General features: G+C 40.9%; 2 protein-coding genes across 6 annotated transcripts; one reads left to right on the top strand and one right to left on the bottom strand.

The window, feature by feature from the left end:
- The first annotated feature begins 834 nt into the window (after positions 1 to 834).
- On the top strand, positions 835 to 7,157 carry wdr45 (WD repeat domain 45). Of its 2 annotated transcripts, XM_047371905.1 has the most exons (10): positions 835 to 1,104; positions 3,019 to 3,093; positions 3,433 to 3,537; positions 3,702 to 3,807; positions 3,907 to 4,001; positions 4,086 to 4,165; positions 4,247 to 4,455; positions 5,627 to 5,728; positions 5,809 to 5,954; positions 6,738 to 7,157. In XM_047371905.1, the coding sequence occupies exons 1-10, from the start codon at positions 1,056 to 1,058 to the stop codon at positions 6,845 to 6,847; spliced, it is 1,077 nt and encodes a 358-aa protein (XP_047227861.1). In that variant the 5' UTR covers positions 835 to 1,055; the 3' UTR covers positions 6,848 to 7,157. The 2 variants fall into 2 exon arrangements, with proteins under 2 accessions (XP_047227861.1, XP_047227862.1); XM_047371906.1 differs by lacking the exon at positions 835 to 1,104 and having other exon boundaries at positions 3,047 to 3,109.
- Positions 7,158 to 8,205: 1,048 nt separating this feature from the next.
- Positions 8,206 to 19,417, bottom strand: fbxw2 (F-box and WD repeat domain containing 2). Of its 4 annotated transcripts, XR_007039436.1 has the most exons (10): positions 19,021 to 19,314; positions 16,831 to 16,948; positions 12,491 to 12,777; positions 11,132 to 11,354; positions 10,528 to 10,722; positions 10,252 to 10,385; positions 10,066 to 10,152; positions 9,738 to 9,907; positions 9,023 to 9,607; positions 8,206 to 8,941 (listed from the first exon to the last, which is right to left on the bottom strand). XR_007039436.1 is itself a non-coding variant. In XM_047373608.1 (9 exons), the coding sequence occupies exons 2-9, from the start codon at positions 16,859 to 16,861 to the stop codon at positions 9,319 to 9,321; spliced, it is 1,416 nt and encodes a 471-aa protein (XP_047229564.1). In that variant the 5' UTR covers positions 16,862 to 16,948; positions 19,021 to 19,314; the 3' UTR covers positions 8,206 to 9,318. The 4 variants fall into 4 exon arrangements, 3 of the variants coding, with proteins under 3 accessions (XP_047229564.1, XP_047229566.1, XP_047229565.1); XM_047373608.1 differs by having other exon boundaries at positions 8,206 to 9,607; XM_047373610.1 differs by lacking the exon at positions 16,831 to 16,948 and having other exon boundaries at positions 8,206 to 9,607; positions 19,277 to 19,417.
- Between the last annotated feature and the right edge of the window lie 1,011 nt (positions 19,418 to 20,428).

Raw genomic sequence — 20,428 nt, 5'->3', positions numbered from 1 at the left:
AAACTTATTATTTTTAAACAAGTTTTGAATTCAAACCAGAAATGTTTTTTTGTTTGTTTTTGTTCTAATTGCAGCATGCAGAAAGTCTATGGTTTTCAGAGCTAGGCACCCAGCTTAGGCATGGAGATGGATAATGGGTCAGAATTTCTGACCCACGGTGGGCATCATGTAGCTGTGACTAGAAATGTCATGATAGGAATTTACATTCCATAACTGATTAGGAATTTATTCTTAAAATGATTTAGAATATTGATATGGTTACAATAATTCTAATTTTTAGTGTTTTGATGAGCTCATCATGCTGTGACTGAGAATATCTCTTAATGAACTCCACTTAGGGTTTTTCTCACAAGGGTTCCACATCCATAGTCAACGCATCACACTGAATATGTGGCGAAACAGGTCATTTTAGGGTTGTCTCTCCCCACTGGCCAAAAATTCAAGATGTGTGAAGGAGTTGCCAGCTAATTCTACAACAGTACATCAGTGAGTTTAAGAAACTAATAGTAAATAATTAGAATTGTTGCTAATAAAACGTTTAAGAACTCGTATGATACAGTACATCAGTCTTTTGATGTTTTATCAGAAAATTAGACTATTTTGACCTAAAAGATTTTTGTTGCAACATCTAAGTTATGGAAGCACATTTCTGCCTCTCTAATGAAAACAAACTTGTATCTCATAATTATGACTTGACTATTTCATAATTATTAGATGGGTAAGTCATAATTGCGTTCACCAGTGGCGGAAATGGGCTTCCATAAAAGGAGCGTAACTAAAAAAAATCTTTTGAAAACTGGCGTACTCCAGACCACTTGGTGGCAGCGATGGCCCAAAAAGCGCCAACTACGGAAGAGGAAGAAAACCAGTTTGTTTTTGTTTACGTCGCAGAAGCCGATGTTGACGACGCAGAGACTGCGGCTGTTTCTTTACATGTCGCCTGGAAGTTGAAGACTGTCGCGGTTTCTGTGTCTTCTGGTCCAGTTTGTTCTCCGGTTGTAAATAAAACCACAGTTCGGAGCTTTGCGGCTCGGTAACGAAGGTTTACGGCAGCCATGTCTCAGCAGAGAGGAGTCAACAGCCTGCAGTTCAACCAAGACCAAAGTAAGCTTCACATTGGGCCCCATTTACTTTAACAAAGTTTATTATAACTGACATTAAAGACATTTTAAGATCATGTTTGTAAAACCCAACTACCACACCTCCTGGGATTGTTTCAGTAGGAGAGCAGAATAAAAGAAAAGCCGTAGAGGTCCACAGGCCCGGCATGCTGGTTGTTTTGCGTTTAGGTCTCTCTGGGTTTGGAGAGATAATCCGACGGACTGATTAAGAACCCAACATTCTGAAGATGAAAATCTGGTTTGTCGTTCCTATTTGGTCAGGTGTTGTGCCATAAAGTGTCAGAAATTACATTTCATGGGTCGTGGAACAAGCTATGATCAGTTTTTGGCAAGGGAAATGGTCCTATTTTGTCCATGTGGGGGGTTCTGTGCTCGGCAAGATCTGTTAAATATGATCCACTTGAATGAAGTAAAGCAATTTTATACAGAAATCCTATTCCATGGGTCATGGAATAAGCCAGTTTGGAAGGGGCTGTGCTCAGTGAGATCAGTAAAAGGTAATTCTTCAGAGTGAAACAATCATATTGTGCAGAAATTGCATGTCAGAGGTCAGGAAATATTGGTCACAATCAATTTTTAGCAGAGAATAACATGAATTTTTGCCCCGCTGGGAATTAATGGCTTCAGAGAGATCTGTAAAGTTTAATTCCTCTGAGTAGAACACAGTAGGTAATCTTGAAATTTGGCAAAGGTTTCATTGTTCTTTATTTTTTCCAAAAAAGAAAAGAAAATCTTTACTGTAGCCTGTGCCATATAAATATAACTGTTTTATAGGTGTTAAACGACAGAGAAAGAACTCTCTAAACCAAACACTCGACAGGCTGGGTGCACTCCTGCAGCAAGCTGCTGTCGCTCCTCCGCGGGGACGCACCCAGTCAATTTTTGGCAGACCATCACTTTATGGCACAACACTGGCAAACATGAGGAATAAATCACAATTACCCCCCTTATCACCACGGACTAGATTTGTATTTGTTTGCCTCTCATTTCTTGTCCCATAATATTTTGTTAGATAGCCTTTCAGTTTATTCTGTTCATTTTTATTTAGAAAGCACCAACTTTAAAATGTCTCCAAGCATCTTACAAGACAAACGGACCAGATTTATCCAGCTGTATAGGTCCAAATTCTATTCAAAACACATCAACACTTTCAGAGTCAAGAACATACAGTTCCGAATGAACGAAAAATATATTAACAGACTATATAATGCTGAATGTTATCTACCTATAGAAGGCCAGCTGATTGCGGAACAGAACCTATGTGCTGCAATGGGCGGGTGATTGAAAGGGCAAATACGAAAACACACACAGATGCTTTGGGCCAGGAGTACTTTCTGTGGAAAAGGGAAAAAAAAGGGTACATAAAGTGGAAGAGGAAGCAATAGCTGTAATAAAGTCTTCGTCGAGGTAAGAGATGCAGTCGAAACATTGAAACCCTGAGCCACATCTGTCAGATGAAAGTCGGAGGTTAAATTTGTCATGACAATGGCAATAGATCCTTCCGTCTTTGTCCAGAAATGAGACATAAACACAGAATCACTGGGTCAAATGTACTTTCTGTAAAAAAAAAAAAAAAAGGTAAATAAAATGTTGAGCTGAAAAAAAACCCCAAAGATCTTTACTTAGAGGCACGGTGGTGGCGGCGGGGCATGATCAGGGGCTTCAGTCCTCAACGCAGCTGACGCGGGTTTGTCCCCCCCACCCCAAACAAGCTGGTGTTATGTGAAAAGTTGCTCATTTGTGACCCTCTTTACCTTTTGTAAAGGTCAAACTGTTTGCCTCTGAAGTACATTGTGAAAAACTGGAGGATCCCCAGCATAAAAAGCTGGAGGAGTTCCTGACAGATAATCCGCAGAACTAATAAACAAAACAAGCTTGAACTGTTAATCATTAACAGGCTGTTTCTGCTGCGCAATGGAGACCGGGGTGAAAATCTACAACGTGGAGCCACTGATGGAGAAGGGCCACCTTGGTGAGTCCTACCTGAGGTAGTTGATTGCCTGCCTGCAACCAGTTGATCTGATTAATGTTGTTAAACTGTAACTATTTCTTCAAATTTATATTAGTGAAGAGCCAACCCCCTGGCCTATAGGTGACTGGAAATAGACAGTTTCCAGCTCAGGTCATGAGGCCGGGAGGAATTCTAAGGTTGCTTGTGTGTTCATGTGTTTACCTGTGAGAAGAAGACCTGTGTTTTTTGTCACAAGAACTGTACTCATACTGTATATAGGTGCACTTCTGTTTGTATCAAGTGATTTGTTTTTAAGATGTATCTATCATGAATGGAGCCTGTTTAATTGTGTTGCTGCAGATCATGAGCAGGTGGGAAGTGTGGCCCTGTGCTCCATGCTGCATCGCTCCAACCTGCTGGCCTTGGTTGGAGGTGGAGTCAATCCTAAATTCTCAGAAATATCCGGTATGTTTTTCTCCAGCCTGACTTGTTCTTATTCAGTTGGTACCTGGTATAGATATTTAGTTTATTCTTTGAATTCTTCATGGAGTTTGGATTCTGAAACATTACTTTGATTTTTTTTATCTTACCTATCTCCTTGTGAATATAACAAACGAATCTTCTTGAAGTTCTGATCTGGGATGATGCTCGAGAGTCCCGAGAGCCCAAAGATCAGCTGGTGCTGGAGTTCACCTTCACCAAACCTGTCCTAGCTGTACGCATGAGGCATGACAAGTGAGTTTCCTCTCACCATGGGCCTCCTCTGTTATGTGTCCCTGTGCAGCTGCATGGATTACAGCCACACCGTAATCATTAGATTGTCTGTTGTTGTAGGATCATCATCGTGTTGAAGAACAAGATCTTTGTGTACAGTTTTCCAGACAACCCTGGCAAACTTTTTGAATTTGACACCAGAGACAACCCCAAAGGTGATAACTCTGTCTTCGTCTGCTATATTTCTTTGTCTTACCTCATACTGTTACTTTTTACAATGTTGGTTCTGTTTCTTTCAGGTATTTGTGATCTGTGTCCCAGTCTGGAGAAGCAGCTGTTGGTATTTCCAGGTCATAAATGCGGCAGCCTGCAGTTGGTCGTAAGTTACAAATGAATGGAAGGATGTGCGTGTCTGCCTCAGTTGTGTGACTAACAAACCAGCGTGTTTTTTGTCTGCCAGGACTTGTCCAACACCAAACCTGGCACATCGTCCGCACCGTTTACCATCAACGCCCACCAGAGCGAGATTGCCTGTGTGGCATTGAACCAGCCCGGCAGCGTCGCCGCTTCAGCATCCCGCAAAGGAACCCTCATCCGGCTATTCGACACCACAACCAGAGACAAACTGGTGGAGCTGCGCAGAGGGACTGACCCGGCCACCCTCTACTGGTACTTACTGTTCACCCAGTCATGGCTGCAACACACATAAGGTCAAACCTGATTTGAGTCAAATCTGGCCATAGTTCGGGTATTTGGTCCTGGCCTTCAGGTTGTATTTATGGTGCTTTCACACCATTCAAACATTTGGAGCGCTTTGTACCAGGCCAGAGTCCGGTTTCTGGAGCGGATCACGCTGGTGTGAACCCATCGCAGACTCTGAAAAAGTACCAGAGAACTGTACCCTGTCCTGGGTTACAACTACCAGTCACTGCATGGTTTACGTGGACCCTGGAGGGGTTCTGTAACAGCAGTACATTTAAGTATAAATAGAAGAAGTAGAGGAAAAACCAAGGAAGAGCGCAAATCCGAAAGAGTTTCAAAAGGTCTTATGGAGCTACATGGAGTAGTGAAAAGGTGCAGGCGCACAACTACATATGAGCAGCAAAGTAGCAACAGAAACCCAGATGAGACAGACTTTTTTCTTCATATTTTTTTCCTTCTTGATCAGTGCAGTACTGCCCCCGAACTGCATGACTTTTTTTGGTCCTGTCTAAAAAATCTGTGTGAAAGAAAACTGGGCCAGCTGAAGGTATATATTCCCTCACTTTACCGTTCCCTGGACCGGACCAGCAGTGTGAATGTGAACCTAATTAGAAACCTGTTGTAATGAGAATACTGGGCTTGTGTTTGTTTGATCTGGACCATTCTAACACATTAAAACACTTTGATTTAAAACGGTCCATTGTTGCTCTGGCTGTATGTTGAGGGTCGCTGTTCCGCTGGACGGTGAACCTCCATCTCATTCTTAAGTAATCTTGAGCCTTTAATAGGTTTTCCTGCTCTGTATTTAGCTTCACCCATCTTCCCATCAACTCTGACCAGCTTTCTCGTCCCAGTAGAAGAAAATCATCCCCACAGCATGATGCTGCCACTACTTTTCACATTGGAGATGGTGTGTTCAGGGTGATGTGAAGCACAAGTTTTCTGCCATGAATTTAGAACACAAAAATATAATAAATTAGAACACTAGAAACTTGAAATAGCATTTCTTTAGCTTGTAAAACAATTATCGAAAAAGTAATAACTCTGCGTTAAATGTAATTTTATGACCAACTAGCTAGAAGCATTGTACAGAGACATAAATGCTGGTAACTATAACTCATGTTTCTCTTTCTTCCAGCATCAACTTCAGTCACGACTCGTCCTTCTTGTGTGCCTCCAGCGACAAAGGTACTGTCCACATCTTTGCTCTGAAGGACACCAAACTCAACCGACGCTCAGCGTAAGATCACCCCTTGCTGATGTCCTTCTTTTACACCCACTGTCTGCTACAATGAGCTGAGCATGCCTTTCTTCCTGCAGTCTAGCGCGTGTTGGGAAGGTTGGGCCTGTGATTGGTCAGTACGTGGACAGCCAGTGGTCACTGGCCAGCTTCACAGTGCCTGCTGAGTGTGCCTGCATCTGTGCTTTTGGAAAAAACACTTCTAAGAATGTGAACTCAGTCATTGGTGAGGATCCTTGTTAAATTACATGGTTTCTATTATCTGTTCAGTTTGCTTTTCCCTCGTGTTAAATGATGCAGAGAAGCTAGAATGTAGCTCAATAAAAGTCATTGACTTGATGCTTGTCTGCAAAAACATTAATTCCTGCTCCTTTATACGTTTTAATATTAAAACTTCCCATGAATTGAATTTGGATTTTCTTACTAATATTTTAATGTTATCTAAAGTGTGAAAGTTAGGATTTGTGATGTGATATATATATATATATCTCACACCAAAGCCTTAATGAAGTTGTCTAAAAGTTCCAGTTATTAACCTGCACAAGTGTAAAAATCAAACACATCTGACACATTACAATTTTTTTTCCCATATTTTGTGACTGCACTCTTTTTGTCCTGCTTTTCTGGTGCAGTTAAGTAAACAACGATGATGAAGATGTACCAGTATTGTATTTAGGAGACATAATCTTTGTCAGCAGGATCTTATCTATACAAATACTTCTAACCTGGAGCACTTTAGGTTCAGCTTGTCTGATTGATAGAGGGTGCTGTAAGCTGCTGCAGTTATCTTTAAAGGCTTTTAGAGGTAGATCAGTCGCTTCTTGCTAAAGAGGTAAGCAAGTCCTCTTCCACAAGAAAAAGAGGCCAATTGTTGTAACTTTATTTATGGTGCTACCTAAATAAACCTAGATTTCTCCAATTAAAGAAGTAGCTTTGAATATCACTGTGGTGTATGTCCTGACCTTATTGTGCTGCCTGTAAATCAACTTCTCTGAAACGTTTTCTGCAGCCATCTGTGTAGACGGGACCTTCCACAAGTACGTGTTCACACCGGATGGAAACTGCAACCGAGAGGCCTTCGACGTATATCTGGACATTTGTGATGATGATGACTTCTGAGAGTAAAATCATTGAAGGGAGGGTGAGGAATGTGACTGACCTGAGGAGACTATTGTGGTCTGGAGATGGAGGAGAAAAGACCCATCAACACACTCAGCTACAGCCTGTTTTATAAATAGCTGTTTAATCTGTTGTCAGTAACTGTCAAATACAGTTCAACTTAGTCTGTGTGGGTGGTGAATAACACAATTATTACTAAATAACTACAGTACATAACAGAGGTATGTACTGTAGTTATAAAAGCTGACAAAGTTTTATATGAAGCCATTGTTTCTTTTACCATAATAAAGCTTTTATTTGTGTTGATGAATATGTCATTTTTGTTTGTCATTCATCTTAAGATTTCAGTGCATGTTTAGTGACTTTAGTCACTTAGTGTATCAGTGAAACAGCTAGGCTTCTGTAGAGACGTAGTTGCTTATATATTTTCTGCAGAAAACAACTCAACACATTTAGCTTTGATACAGAGAAGGAAGTTAGGTTTATACAAAGTCCTAATGCTTTAGAGCATTCCACTATAGGAGACAGTTCTATTGTTCCTTGAAGCCTTCTTCCCTGAAAGTAAAAACTCACCTTATAGTCCTCTATTATCAACAGAAACGGTTCTTTCAGTTGCAGTACTATGAACAGCTGTTTTGTAACATGAGACCATATTGATGCAAAGCAAAGATGCTTGCATGCTTTTCTTTAGAGGCAGCCATTGGATTTTAAACCAACCTGTCCCTACTTGTAGGAGACAGTCAGCTTTAACTAGATGGAGCGATTTAAGCTGGACTCTATTAGAGCTTCACGTGTGCTGATGTGACTGTACTAAACTGGTATCGCATAGGCAGTTGTTCGGAAACCAGTTATGTCCAAATTATATTCATTTCAAAATAATTCAATGACATACTGTTGTTCAGTCCTAAATATAACACATTACAGTCTAGGTTGGTCGATTATGTAAAATGTGTTGGTTAAAAGTTATCAATGTAAAGCCACACTTTGCAACAACTCCAGGTCAGCTCACCCCTTCACCAGTTTGCACCATGTTGTTCCAGTGCGTTGCTGTTTCATTCCTTCATACTTCCATTTCATACCTGTAAAGAATCCTGTCCTAAACATGTATGAGGAGAAATAGTCAAAGTTCTAAAATCTTACATGTAATTTATCTTTAAGGTATATTATCCAAAAACCTTGTATTGCACTCTATTCCTATATCAAAGCATGTGTGAAACATCCTCCTGGTCAGAACAGAACCCCCTCGGTAGAAGGCACTAAAATGTTGGCTATGATATGCATATATCTCTGGACCCAAGGGTACAGTAGCTGCATTAATGTGTTGGTGGGCAGAGCAAAACCACAGAGACATGGAAAAATGACTTTTACTACTATTTTTATTGGAAAGAATGAAGCAGATATAAGGTGACTCAAACATTGTGTGACAAAACTTAAACACTACGTACTTAGAAGTAAATATATTAAACCTAGAAATATTTCCAACAGTTTACCTTGCTTCTTAAGTCTTATCATACATACAAGTCACACTTGTTTTGATTACCTGATTTAAGTGCTGAAGGGACGATCAGGTCAATTTAAAGACTACTGTAAACTATTGAGGTGGTGTTACATTTAAATAACCAATTCAAAAAGAATTGTTTGACCCAACTAAATTCATTCAGAACCACTTTCTTTTCTGTGGCCTTTCACAATGAGTTTAACACAGTCCATTCAAAAAAACTGAGCAAGAAATATGCAGAATATAGCCATAAATGTACAGGTGTCTGTGTGAATATGAAAAATCCTACAGTCACTTCCTAACTGGAGTCTGCTGGAGCTATCGAAACGAACTGAAAGGCACGTCACATTTAAACCAGATATCCTTAAGATAAACAGAGTTGCGTTACAGTGTTTTACATGGTACACCGCACCACTCCTCCGCTGTCGGTACAACACCTGGTGTGAACTTCAAAAACCTTCGTGTCTTCATACGTCACCGTCTGAAAACAAACGCGGTCCTCTTTAACACTGGTGTGTTTAAGGCAACCCTGCTCCTGTTCATGGAGTCAGCTCAGTGACAGACATGGCAACCATAGTCAGCTACAGATGTTCTCACTGGCAAAGAGCAAAACTGCATTAATCCTGTATTTTTACACATTTACAGTATATTACAGAACGTAGTGATGTTTAGGTTACCAGAATGTTTTTTCTGCTTTCTTGGTCATTGTCGTTTGGCTTCATGGAAGTTTTTCTAAACAGGCCCTGATTCATTTCTTGCACAAAAGTAACCACTTCACCTCAGTTCTTAGCTGGCCTTCAGTTTCCATCGGATAATGTTCATGTAAAGATCTAGAGGACTTGAATGATGAGGAAAAAACAGGTGAAGACAACATGCTTTGGTCCATGGATGATCTTTCTTGGCAGTTTTATATTTTAGAGAACGTGGTGGGAGCTCACAGGCCAAATGTCCACAATGTGACCTCACTGTTTTACTACCCATTCTCCTTCCATAGAACTAAGTGAATGCTATGGTCGGGCATGCTGGTGGCGAAGACCAGTCCAGAATCATTGCCTCCATCCAGGCCATTCAACCAGGAAGTAACACCTGCCAGGAAGCTGGATCCGCGTTTTGATTTTCTGTAGGCTGGCAGAGGCCAGCGGCCTGAGATAGACTCTGTCCTCAGGTCCATGACATACAGGAAGCAGTTGTCAAAGAGGAGCGCAAACACCTCCCCGAAGCTTAGCAGGGACAGATTGGCTGGGTCCTCCATCTTTATTACTCTGAGAAAAGGAAAACAGAGAAGCCTGTAGAGTTGGAGCATCATTGATGTGTTCTTCCTAATCATAGCCATTATTTGTTTATCTGTAGGTGCTCTCCAGTAAACCCAACGTGATGTTCAGACCATTTTACCTGAGAATTTCAAAACTGGAAAAGTCCCACTGATAAACACCGAGGTCAGAGCTGCAGACAATGTGACGTCCATCAAACTGCAGACGAGGCTGGAGGCTGATGCTGCGGTCCTCTGACACAGACAGTGTCTTCAAACACTTACAGTTGATTTCTCTGCCTAAAGGCCAAACCTGCAGAGCAAGCACAGTACTTTGTTTCATTCTGTGAAGCTTTGAGGTGTAGCTGCTCACAAATGATGAGAAACCCAGAAATCTTTAATTGACATGAAGGAAGTTTGCTACTTTCTCACCGAATGAAAACACGATTTGTGGTTGGGAGAGAACTTTACCTTGATTTCATATTTATCAGCACTTAACAGGATATAATCGCCAGGACTGTGTACCATCGATTCTACTTCACTCCTCTGCAATATGACCTGATGGGAGATGACACCAGAAGAAGAACAAGCCGTGAGGGTCAAAGGTACCAACAACAAAACAGAATATGATGCCTTAGTATATTAACACAATTCAACCTTAGTGACCCACTCGGTGTGTCCAGTCAGAGTGTTGAGACAGGCACCAGCAGACAGAGACCAGACCTTTACTGTAAAATCTGCAGAACCACTGACCAGCACATCCAGTTCATCGTTGTAGTCCACACTGAAGACTACACACACACACACACAGTAAACACAGCAGATATTTTTATAACTGTTTTCAGAAGTAGGTAAATTTTATCCTCGACGACCTCAAAAAGTAGAAAAGTAAACTGACATCTAGATGGACATTTACAAAGTATTTATACTGACCGGCTCCTGTGTGGCCCCGAAACTGCTGGATTTTAGCCCCTGTGCTCCATTCCCAGCATGCAATAGTGTTATCAAAGGACCCGGTCACCAGCTTCTGTTCATCAAATTTTACAGTGGCACACGTGTGTGTCTGGATTCCATAAATGCACTGTCCGGTTCGCACATCCCATAATTTGGCAGAAAGGTCATCAGACCCTGGGGAAAAAAGGAGGCATAGATTGCTACTACAAGCAGTGACATGTGGGAATCATACAGCCAGAAGCTCAAAACTGATAAAAAAGGCTGGTTCTGTTCTGGGGACTCCTCTGGAACCTCTGGAGATCATTGTACAAAGAAGGATTCTTCATAAAATGAAGAACATTATGGAGAACCCTGAGCATCCTGAGTGCTCAGGGTTCTCTGACTGAGTGTCTTAAGTCAGAGGCTTCTTCAGATCTGCTGTAAGACAGACCTCAACAGGAGATCCTTCCTGCCCACAACCATCAGCATCTACAACGGCTCTTTGAAGAAACCTTCATAATGAGTTACAGCAACATTTAATTTCCCTTTGGGATGAATAAAGTATTTTTGAATTGAAGAACAGTAAATCAAAGCCACAGCGTACCTGTGCAGAGTAGGCCATCCTTATAATACAGGGCGTATACCCGGGCGCTGTGACCAATCAGTGATGATGTCTCAAAGGCCTCCTGGTCCTTCAGCTGTATCATACGCAGTTTAGCCTTTAAGTAGACCCCCTTCCAGTGGGTTGCATCCTGAATGGATTCATCGATTCGCCAGCCTAGTTCCCGACACACACTCTGCCACACCTCTGTGCATGAGCTTATCACCTACAGACAAGACAGACACCTAAACAGCTTTATTACTTGTTACAGTGAGTAAATTTGCTTTAAAATAAGTCACAGATAATTCAACTAAGGTTATTTTTAACAGATTTCCTTACAATTCTATGTAAATATTATATTACTAGTGTTGAACTGTATTATTTGTGGCTTTAATATGTTTCTGGTCTGGTTTCATGTTGCTGTTGATAAAAACTGTGACTGTTTTCTCACATCTTAACCCCGTTTAGATCACTGTCATGGATTCGCCTCAAACTGCTTTTGAACCTTAAAGCTGCAGTAGGGAGTTCTGAGAAAACCTGGACTTAGCCTGAAAATTTGAACCAGCACACCTTACAGGTCCCTCCCTCTTGCTGTTTGCTGTGCTACAGCCCTCCCTCCACAACTCCTTCCCCACAGTGGAGCCTGCCGTCAACGAGCAGCTTGCTTTTAGTCATCGGTCTTCTTCGGTTTACTTGTCTTTGATTTCTGGGCAGATGCCACTCAAGAAGTTGGCAGATTTCCTGTAACGTTAGGTTGTTTTCTCCGCCATTAGCACAGCTGCATCCCACCAGCAGTCTTTAACTATAACAACGATACACGCTGTGCCGGGGACACGTTGTGAGCAGCGTGTACACCAACGTGATTGACACTACTAAGTCATTCCTCCTGGCTCTGATTGCTTGTTTCTGACAGGAAGCACTTTATTTCTGTAAATGGCAGTAGGACTACTGGGAGGAGACAGAGGAGATTGATTTTTTTCACAGATCATCCATCTAACGTTGTACTGTCAGGATATAGTGACACGTTTTTACTAAAATTACCTGCTGCAGCTTTAATGCAACCCCAACCCTAACGCCCTATGATGCTATTCCAAACACAGTAATGGAAGAACTTTGCCACCATCTAGTGGTCAAAGTGTGATTTTACAGTATGAAGCTAAATTTTAAAAACTTTGATGATGAACCAGAATAAATTGTACAAAAGCTATATTGTAATTCAATGTTATTGCTCAATTTACTGTGATGGACCAGCAACCTGGTCGTTGTATACCCTGCTTCAGACTGGTGATAGGGACCAGCCCCATAACAAAACCAAAAGGTCTCAATACTTCCACAACATGGGTGAGAGAGCACGATCTTTACCTTATTCCATTGTTTGCAGACCAAACAGCAGGTGAGCAGGGTCTGAGGATCCAGCCACCGCAGAAGGTAGAAGGCCAGCTCAAGAGGAAGGAGGCGCAGGAAGTCCCGTTTCAGCAGCGTCTCCAGGCCATTAGACAGGTGACGGAGCTGGGCAGCGCCGCTCAGAGATATGAGCTGATCCAGACACTGGTTGCGCTGCTGGTCATTAAGAGAAAGGAAAGTGGCAGAGACTGACTCCAGCCACCCCTCAAAGGCCGTTCTGTCCATGGGTACATGACCAGCAACACCTGCAAGAGCAATGCAAGGTCCTTCAAAGATTCCAAAGAATGCCTTTCAGCAACATGTCTGCTAGGACTAAAGGAACATTTATTTTCACTAAAATAGAAAATGCTAAAATTTAAAAGGTTGTGGCTTTTTTAAAATTGAAACCAATAAGAGAACAGAATTCTGAAATTTGAATGTTCAGCTTTGGAGCTGAATTGCTCTACAAATGTATTAAATATCTAGAATACAACATGAAGTCAAAATATCCATAACCTTTCAACTTTCTCAACTATTGTCACATTACAAACGCAACCTTTATTTGAATTGCATTTCATGTAATCGGCAAACACAAAACCCAACACAATTATGAACTGGAAGGAAAATGATATGGATTCAAAATCAATCACAAATAAAAAAAATCTTTATTCAGCCTTTTATACTCAGATAACCCTACCTAAATAATAAAATTAATTGCCTTCAGAGTGTACCTAATTAACTAGCAAATGGAGAACATTTCAGTACAAATGCAGCTGTTCTGTGAAGGCCTGAAGTTTGTTACTGAACATTAGTGAACAAACAGCATGGGGAGCTTTTCAGGAAACCCCAAAGGTTTAGAGGATAGTTTTTCCCCTCTGTGGTTTTCTTTGCTCAAACCAGAGCCAGATCTCACAAAACTGGGTCCAAAACAGTCCTGCTAGGGAGGTTTGATGATCTGTCACATATTGCATCTTGAATGGGGCAGACATGCTGCATCATATATTAAAACATAACTGCTATGAAACGATCTAAGATTAACAGAAATGCAGACAACAAACACCTCAGGTAAATTACAAGTTTATGGGATGCTAAGCTCTGAATCAACTTAACACATTCTTCAATAGGTTCAGTTCAGGAACAAGCTCATCAACCAGAAGACTCAGGTGGAGGCCTCAAAAATCTCCTGGATCAAAGACTACCTGACAAACAGACCACAGTTTGTGAGACTGAAGGGTTGTGAGTCTAACCAGGTAGTCAGCAGCACAAGAGCACCACAGGGGACTGTACTCTCACCATTCCTTTTCACTCTGTACACCTCAGACTTCCAGTACAAGACAGACTCCTGTCATCTGCAGAAATACTCGGATGATTCTGCAGTCGTGAGGTGGATCTGAGATGGACAAGAAGCTGAGTACAGGAAGGTGGTGGACCGCTTTGTGGCATGGTGTGGAAACAATCATCTCATTTTGAACGTGACTAAAACAAAGGAGATGATTGTAGATTTTAAGAGAAACCGGAATAAGTCAAAAACTATTTCCATCATGGGAGAAGAAGTGGAGGAGGAGTATAAATACCTTGGTGTTCACCTGGACAACAGACTGGAGTGGAGATGCAACTGTGAAGTCATCTACAAGAAGGGACAGAGCAGACTGTACTTCTTGAGGAAGCTTAGGTCCTTTGGTGTTTGCAGCAAGATGCTGCATATCTTCTATAAGTCTGTTGTGGAAAGTATGATCTCTTCTACTATCATCTGCTGGGGAAGCAGCATCAGAGCCAGGGACTTAAAAAAGCTCAACAAGCTGATAAAGAAGGCTGGCTCTGTTCTGGGGACTCCTCTGGAACCTCTGGAGATCATTGTGGAAAGACGGATTCTTCATAAAATGAAGAACATTATGGAGAACCCCGAGCATCCTCTTCATGAGACTGTCCTACAACAACAGAGTGTCTTCTGTCAGAGGCTTCTTCAGATGTGCTGTAAGACGGACGCTACAGGAGATCCTTCCTGCCCACAGCCATCAGCATCTACAACGGCTCTTTGAGGAAACCTTCATAATATGAGCTATAACAACATTTAATTTCCCTTTGGGATTAATAAAGTGTTTTTGAATTGAAGCTGAATAAAAAGCATTCAAGAACCCATAGTGGAAACACGCCCATTAAGAACAGGGAACACAGCAGAAGGTCAAGGATAAAGCTATGAAGAAATATTAAAGCCCATTCAGATTACAGAACATCTCACACAGCTCTGTTCAATCTATCATCTGAAAATGGAACGAGGATGGACCAACTGCAAACCTGCAGGACATCCACCTACACTGAATGGCTGGCCACGAGAGCAGAATCACATTAGAACCCAGAAGAACTCATGTCTGCAGTTTGCCACAAGTCATGTAGGAGACGCAACACACACATAAAAGTAGGTTCTCTGTAGGCTGCATGGGTTTTTTTCTTTTTTTGACTACGTGCAAAACACTAAGTACTGATGAAAACTAACACTGCACATCACCCTGAACACACCACCTCATAGTCAAACATGTTGGTGGCAGCATCATGCTGTGTGGATGCTGTTTTTCAGCAGGGACAGGAAAGCTGCTCAGAGTTGATGGGAACTTGGAGCTACAGTGTTTCCACCAGGAATGGTGCATTAACCCACACAAAACCATTAACCACTAAACCATAACTGGTGCTTAGTTCAAGTCAAATGTGCAGATTCATTCTTACTCAGCTAGCCAGAGTTCAGCTCTCCATCCTCCTAAATATTAGTCCAGCAGAGGTCACCAAGACCTCTTAGTCTGATACAGGGGAGCAATATTTTGGAGTGATTTTTCTCACTTTAAAAATAATCTAAAACTGCATTTAATTGAAGAGTTGTGATTGTGACTTTTGTAACTATTTATGCATTTTATTTCAAGTATTATTCATATTTCTGGATGTGGGGTTTGTATGTGTTTCATATTAATGTATTAAACTAATTTATTATCAACTGAACAGGGATTGTTCTAGTATGTTATTTTTTGGAATATTTAAATAATGTATTCTCTGTCTATAACTAACAAACTAACATTGCCTGGTGCAAATAAACTAAACTATGCAGCACGATGCTTTATGCTTTATGTTTTTAACAATATTAGATAAAATCTCATTAAAATACAATGAGGTTTGTGGTTGTAAAATGACAATTTGTGAAAATTCTATGAGTTTAAAAGCTTTTGCAAATGACTACATTTCTCTGAATTTAATTCATAAATTTAATAGAACACTATGTGTATTTTCAAGAAATATTTGAACATTTTTCCCAAGTTGAAGGCTTGAAAACCACAAATTTCTCTGACTGCTTGCAAACACAGGACTTGTCACAAGATGCAGAAGAAAGCAGTTCACATGAACAGCAAGCCCTGATATGCCATAGCTACAGCTAATAAATTCATTAAGGTCCTAGAATCAAGTTTCCCTTCCCCAAACACCTTTGAACTCATGAAGTAGGAAAACCTGACAGAGAGCTGATGATAAAATCTCACCAGTAACCTTTTGGTGTAATGTAATTTTTAACTATTTGGGTGTTTTACAGAATTGATGGCACATGCACCTGGGTAAGTTAATAAAATAAAGAAATGAATCCTGGGCTTTAACTTTTCACTTTGTATTTAGATGGGTTTTGTGATGCATCATTAAGGAGTTGTCTCGCAATTGATTTATTTAGATAATAATAAAAGGGCCGAATGTGTCACACGAGGTGTCACGTGATTCCCATCTCTAATAAAGGCCGGAGAGATGCATTACTTTGTTTAATTTATGGTGACACTGCACTTTTGTAGAAAAGGTTTATGACCAGAAAGATTAGATTGAGCCATCTGTCCACAATGACAGAAAGTAGAATTAGAGAAGTTGAGGTAAGGCTTTCAAACCAAAGAGCACAGAACCAACTGTCAAGCATGATGGTGGCAGCATCACTCCTTGGGACAATTTTGCCAGCAGTTGCATGGTATACAGAAAATTATGACTACTTCCAAATTCTGCACCTGCATATCAAATCAGCAGCTGTGGTTAAGACCTAGACACCAACAGGATGTTTCAGCAAGATGATGATTCAAAATTAAATTGACAAATTGTCAACTCTACTTAAAAAGCTGTGTTTATGGCAGGAAACAAATTTAACTCCGAATTCTGCCAAAAAGAAAGAAAGAAGGAACAAAGTAAAGGATCAATGGTTTAGATGAATTAGCCTGTATAACATCGAACATTGTGTGATTTAGATTAGCTGAACTTGGGCATCAAATTTTGTCAAGTTTTATAAGTTGTCCCTGCAATGGACTGGTGACCTGTCCAGGGTGTACCCCGCCTCCCGCCCATAGACTGCTGGAGATAGGCACCAGCTTCCCCGCGATGGCAGAAGCGGTAGAAGATGGCTGACTGTATTAATGGTGTGATAATTCCATTCTGTAAAAAGAATGGACACAAATGAATATATTTCAATGACTGATGCATGTACATTTATCTTTAAATTCCCAACATTCAACCCAAGGTTCCGTACAGTCCTGATGTCCAAGCTGACATCTACAGGTCCTTCTCAAAATATTAGCATATTGTGATAAAGTTCATTTTCCATAATGTCATGATGAAAATTTAACATTCATATATTTTAGATTCATTGCACACTAACTGAAATATTTCAGGTCTTTTATTGTCTTAATACGGATGATTTTGGCATACAGCTCATGAAAACCCAAAATTCCTATCTCACAAAATTAGCATATTTCATCCGACCATTAAAAGAAAAGTGTTTTTAATACAAAAAACGTCAACCTTCAAATAATCATGTACAGTTATGCACTCAATACTTGGTCGGGAATCCTTTTGCAGAAATGACTGCTTCAATGCGGCGTGGCATGGAGGCAATCAGCCTGTGGCACTGCTGAGGTCTTATGGAGGCCCAGGATGCTTCGATAGCGGCCTTTAGCTCATCCAGAGTGTTGGGTCTTGAGTCTCTCAACGTTCTCTTCACAATATCCCACAGATTCTCTATGGGGTTCAGGTCAGGAGAGTTGGCAGGCCAATTGAGCACAGTGATACCATGGTCAGTAAACCATTTACCAGTGGTTTTGGCACTGTGAGCAGGTGCCAGGTCGTGCTGAAAAATGAAATCTTCATCTCCATAAAGCTTTTCAGCAGATGGAAGCATGAAGTGCTCCAAAATCTCCTGATAGCTAGCTGCATTGACCCTGCCATTGATAAAACACAGTGGACCAACACCAGCAGCTGACACGGCACCCCAGACCATCACTGACTGTGGGTACTTGACACTGGACTTCTGGCATTTTGGCATTTCCTTCTCCCCAGTCTTCCTCCAGACTCTGGCACCTTGATTTCCGAATGACATGCAGAATTTGCTTTCATCCGAAAAAAGTACTTTGGACCACTGAGCAACAGTCCAGTGCTGCTTCTCTGTAGCCCAGGTCAGGCGCTTCTGCTGCTGTTTCTGGTTCAAAAGTGGCTTGACCTGGGGAATGCAGCACCTGTAGCCCATTTCCTGCACACGCCTGTGCACGGTGACTCTGGATGTTTCTACTCCAGACTCAGTCCACTGCTTCCGCAGGTCCCCCAAGGTCTGGAATCGGCCCTTCTCCACAATCTTCCTCAGGGTCCAGTCACCTCTTCTCGTTGTGCAGCGTTTTCTGCCACACTTTTTCCTTCCCACAGACTTCCCACTGAGGTGCCTTGATACAGCACTCTGGGAACAGCCTATTCGTTCAGAAATTTCTGGTGTCAATAGTGGCCTTCTGGACAGCAGTCAGGTCGGCAGTCTTACGAATGATTGGTGTTTTGAGTGATGAACCAGGCTGGGAGTTTTAAAGGCCTCAGGAATCTTTTGCAGGTGTTTAGAGTTAACCCGTTGATTCAGATGATTAGGTTCATAGCTCGTTTAGAGACCCTTTTAATTATATGCTAATTTTGTGAGATATGAATTTTGGGTTTTCATGAGCTGTATGCCACAATCATCCGTATTAAGACAATAAAAGACCTGAAATATCTCAGTTAGTGTGCAATGAATTTAAAATATATGAATGTTAAATTTTCATCATGACATTATGGAAAATAATGAACTTTATCACAATATGCTAATATTTTGAGAAGGACCTGTAGAGTCATCAGAGACAATAAACTAGACTATTCTAAACTGGGCTTTAAGCAGCCTCCAGGATACAAGCTATCCCATCCCTTCATGATGCAGCTGACAGCCTCGTCCCCTGGGAGGTAATAGTCGCTTAGCGTAACGTCAGTTCTGAATAAAACTGCAACAAATTGGATCACCCTGATAGTGATAATGCTTCTGTGTATGAAAAACTTTGTTGAACATAAACGTTTTCAGCAACACTAAACAAATAGCAAGTTAGAGATGTTTAACATCGAGACAAACAATGAGCAAAAATAATCATCATGGGTCCTCCATTACTCATCGTCACTACAATCAATTTAATTGCAATAGATGTAAGCTTAAAATTTCCACCAACCTGTAAGTTGCAGCAAGCTTTTCTTCACTACTTTTCGGGTTTAGTCAGTACACGGCATAGCTGAGTTAGCTACCAATAAGCTAACCTGCCCAACTAATTATATTGTCCACGTCCCATTGCTTCCTAGCTTCTAAGAGCTAGCCACCATGCAAATTGCATTTAATTATTTAATACATAAATGCAACGTCTTTGACCTAAACGTCTTGTTCATATTTTGAAAGCAGGAAAAAATGCAGGGAACATCATAAAAACCAACCGATAATAGAAAGGCATCATCCTCTTCGAAGTGTGATTTTACCCTTCCTGTTGTCTTAAAGGATGTGTCATAAGAAAACTAGTCTGGAAACGGAAATGACTTTGCAGCTTAACATTTTTTAAACAGTTTCATTTTATTCTTCACAACCTGGTGAGCAACGATATTAGCATTTGACTTTCTTGCGAATCATTTGCCTGTACGACAAAAATACGGACATATTTTAACATAGTTCGTTGATATCTGACTTCCGGTGTTACACGAACAATGGAACGGAGTGAAATATGTACAATAAAACATGACCGGGGTGGGTTTCCTTTTGTTAGGATCTCACATGTTTCTTTCTGTTATAAGGCGGTTGTTGCTTGAATAATAACAAGCTTCCGTATAGGAACACAGAACAGATATTTCTCACAACAGCTGCGCAGATACTATATCTTGGAAAATGTTGCTTGAGAATTAAAATGTCCAGAAAGAGACTTTATTGGGATCCTGAGGCACTGGAGACTCCCAGAAATATTTGAATCTCCATATGACACTTGCATCATTTTTAAGTTATTCAAAATTCTAATAATATAATACATACTATTCCAGTTCTCAGACTAAACTGGGATTTTGAATGAATGTGGATTAAAAAGCAACAGAAAACAACAGTCGTTTCACTTGATCTGGAGTTGATGGCTTAAGGTCACAAACTGAAGGTCTGGTGTTCTGGATTTTCTAGTAGAGAGCAGAACTTATAGTTCCATTCATTCGAGTCAGTTTTTTATTATCCTGGTGCAACCAAGTAGTCTAAAACGATCCCTGTGCCATGTTTCACTATCTTCATATCCTTTTTCTAAACTCCTTTGTTAGTTTTACACCAGATGTAACATTACACAAATCTTCTAAAAAGTTCCACTTTCATCAGACTTCAGAATATTTTCCCCAAAAGTCTTAGGGAACATCGAGATATTTGTTTGGGAAATGTGAGATGAGCATTTGTGTTCTTTTTGCTCAGCAGTGGGTTTGACCTTGGAACTTTCCCATGGGCGCCAATTTTGCCCAGTTTCTCTTTCTTGTTGGATCGTGAACACTGACCTTAACTGAGGCAGTGAGACCTGCAGAGCCTTACATGTTCTGGGTTTTTTGTGACCTTCTGGATGAATCTATGCA

The sequence above is a fragment of the Girardinichthys multiradiatus genome, chromosome 8, assembly GCF_021462225.1.
Source record: "Girardinichthys multiradiatus isolate DD_20200921_A chromosome 8, DD_fGirMul_XY1, whole genome shotgun sequence".
NCBI classification, from domain to species: Eukaryota; Metazoa; Chordata; class Actinopteri; order Cyprinodontiformes; family Goodeidae; genus Girardinichthys; species Girardinichthys multiradiatus.
This window is presented reverse-complemented; position numbering and strand designations above follow the sequence as displayed.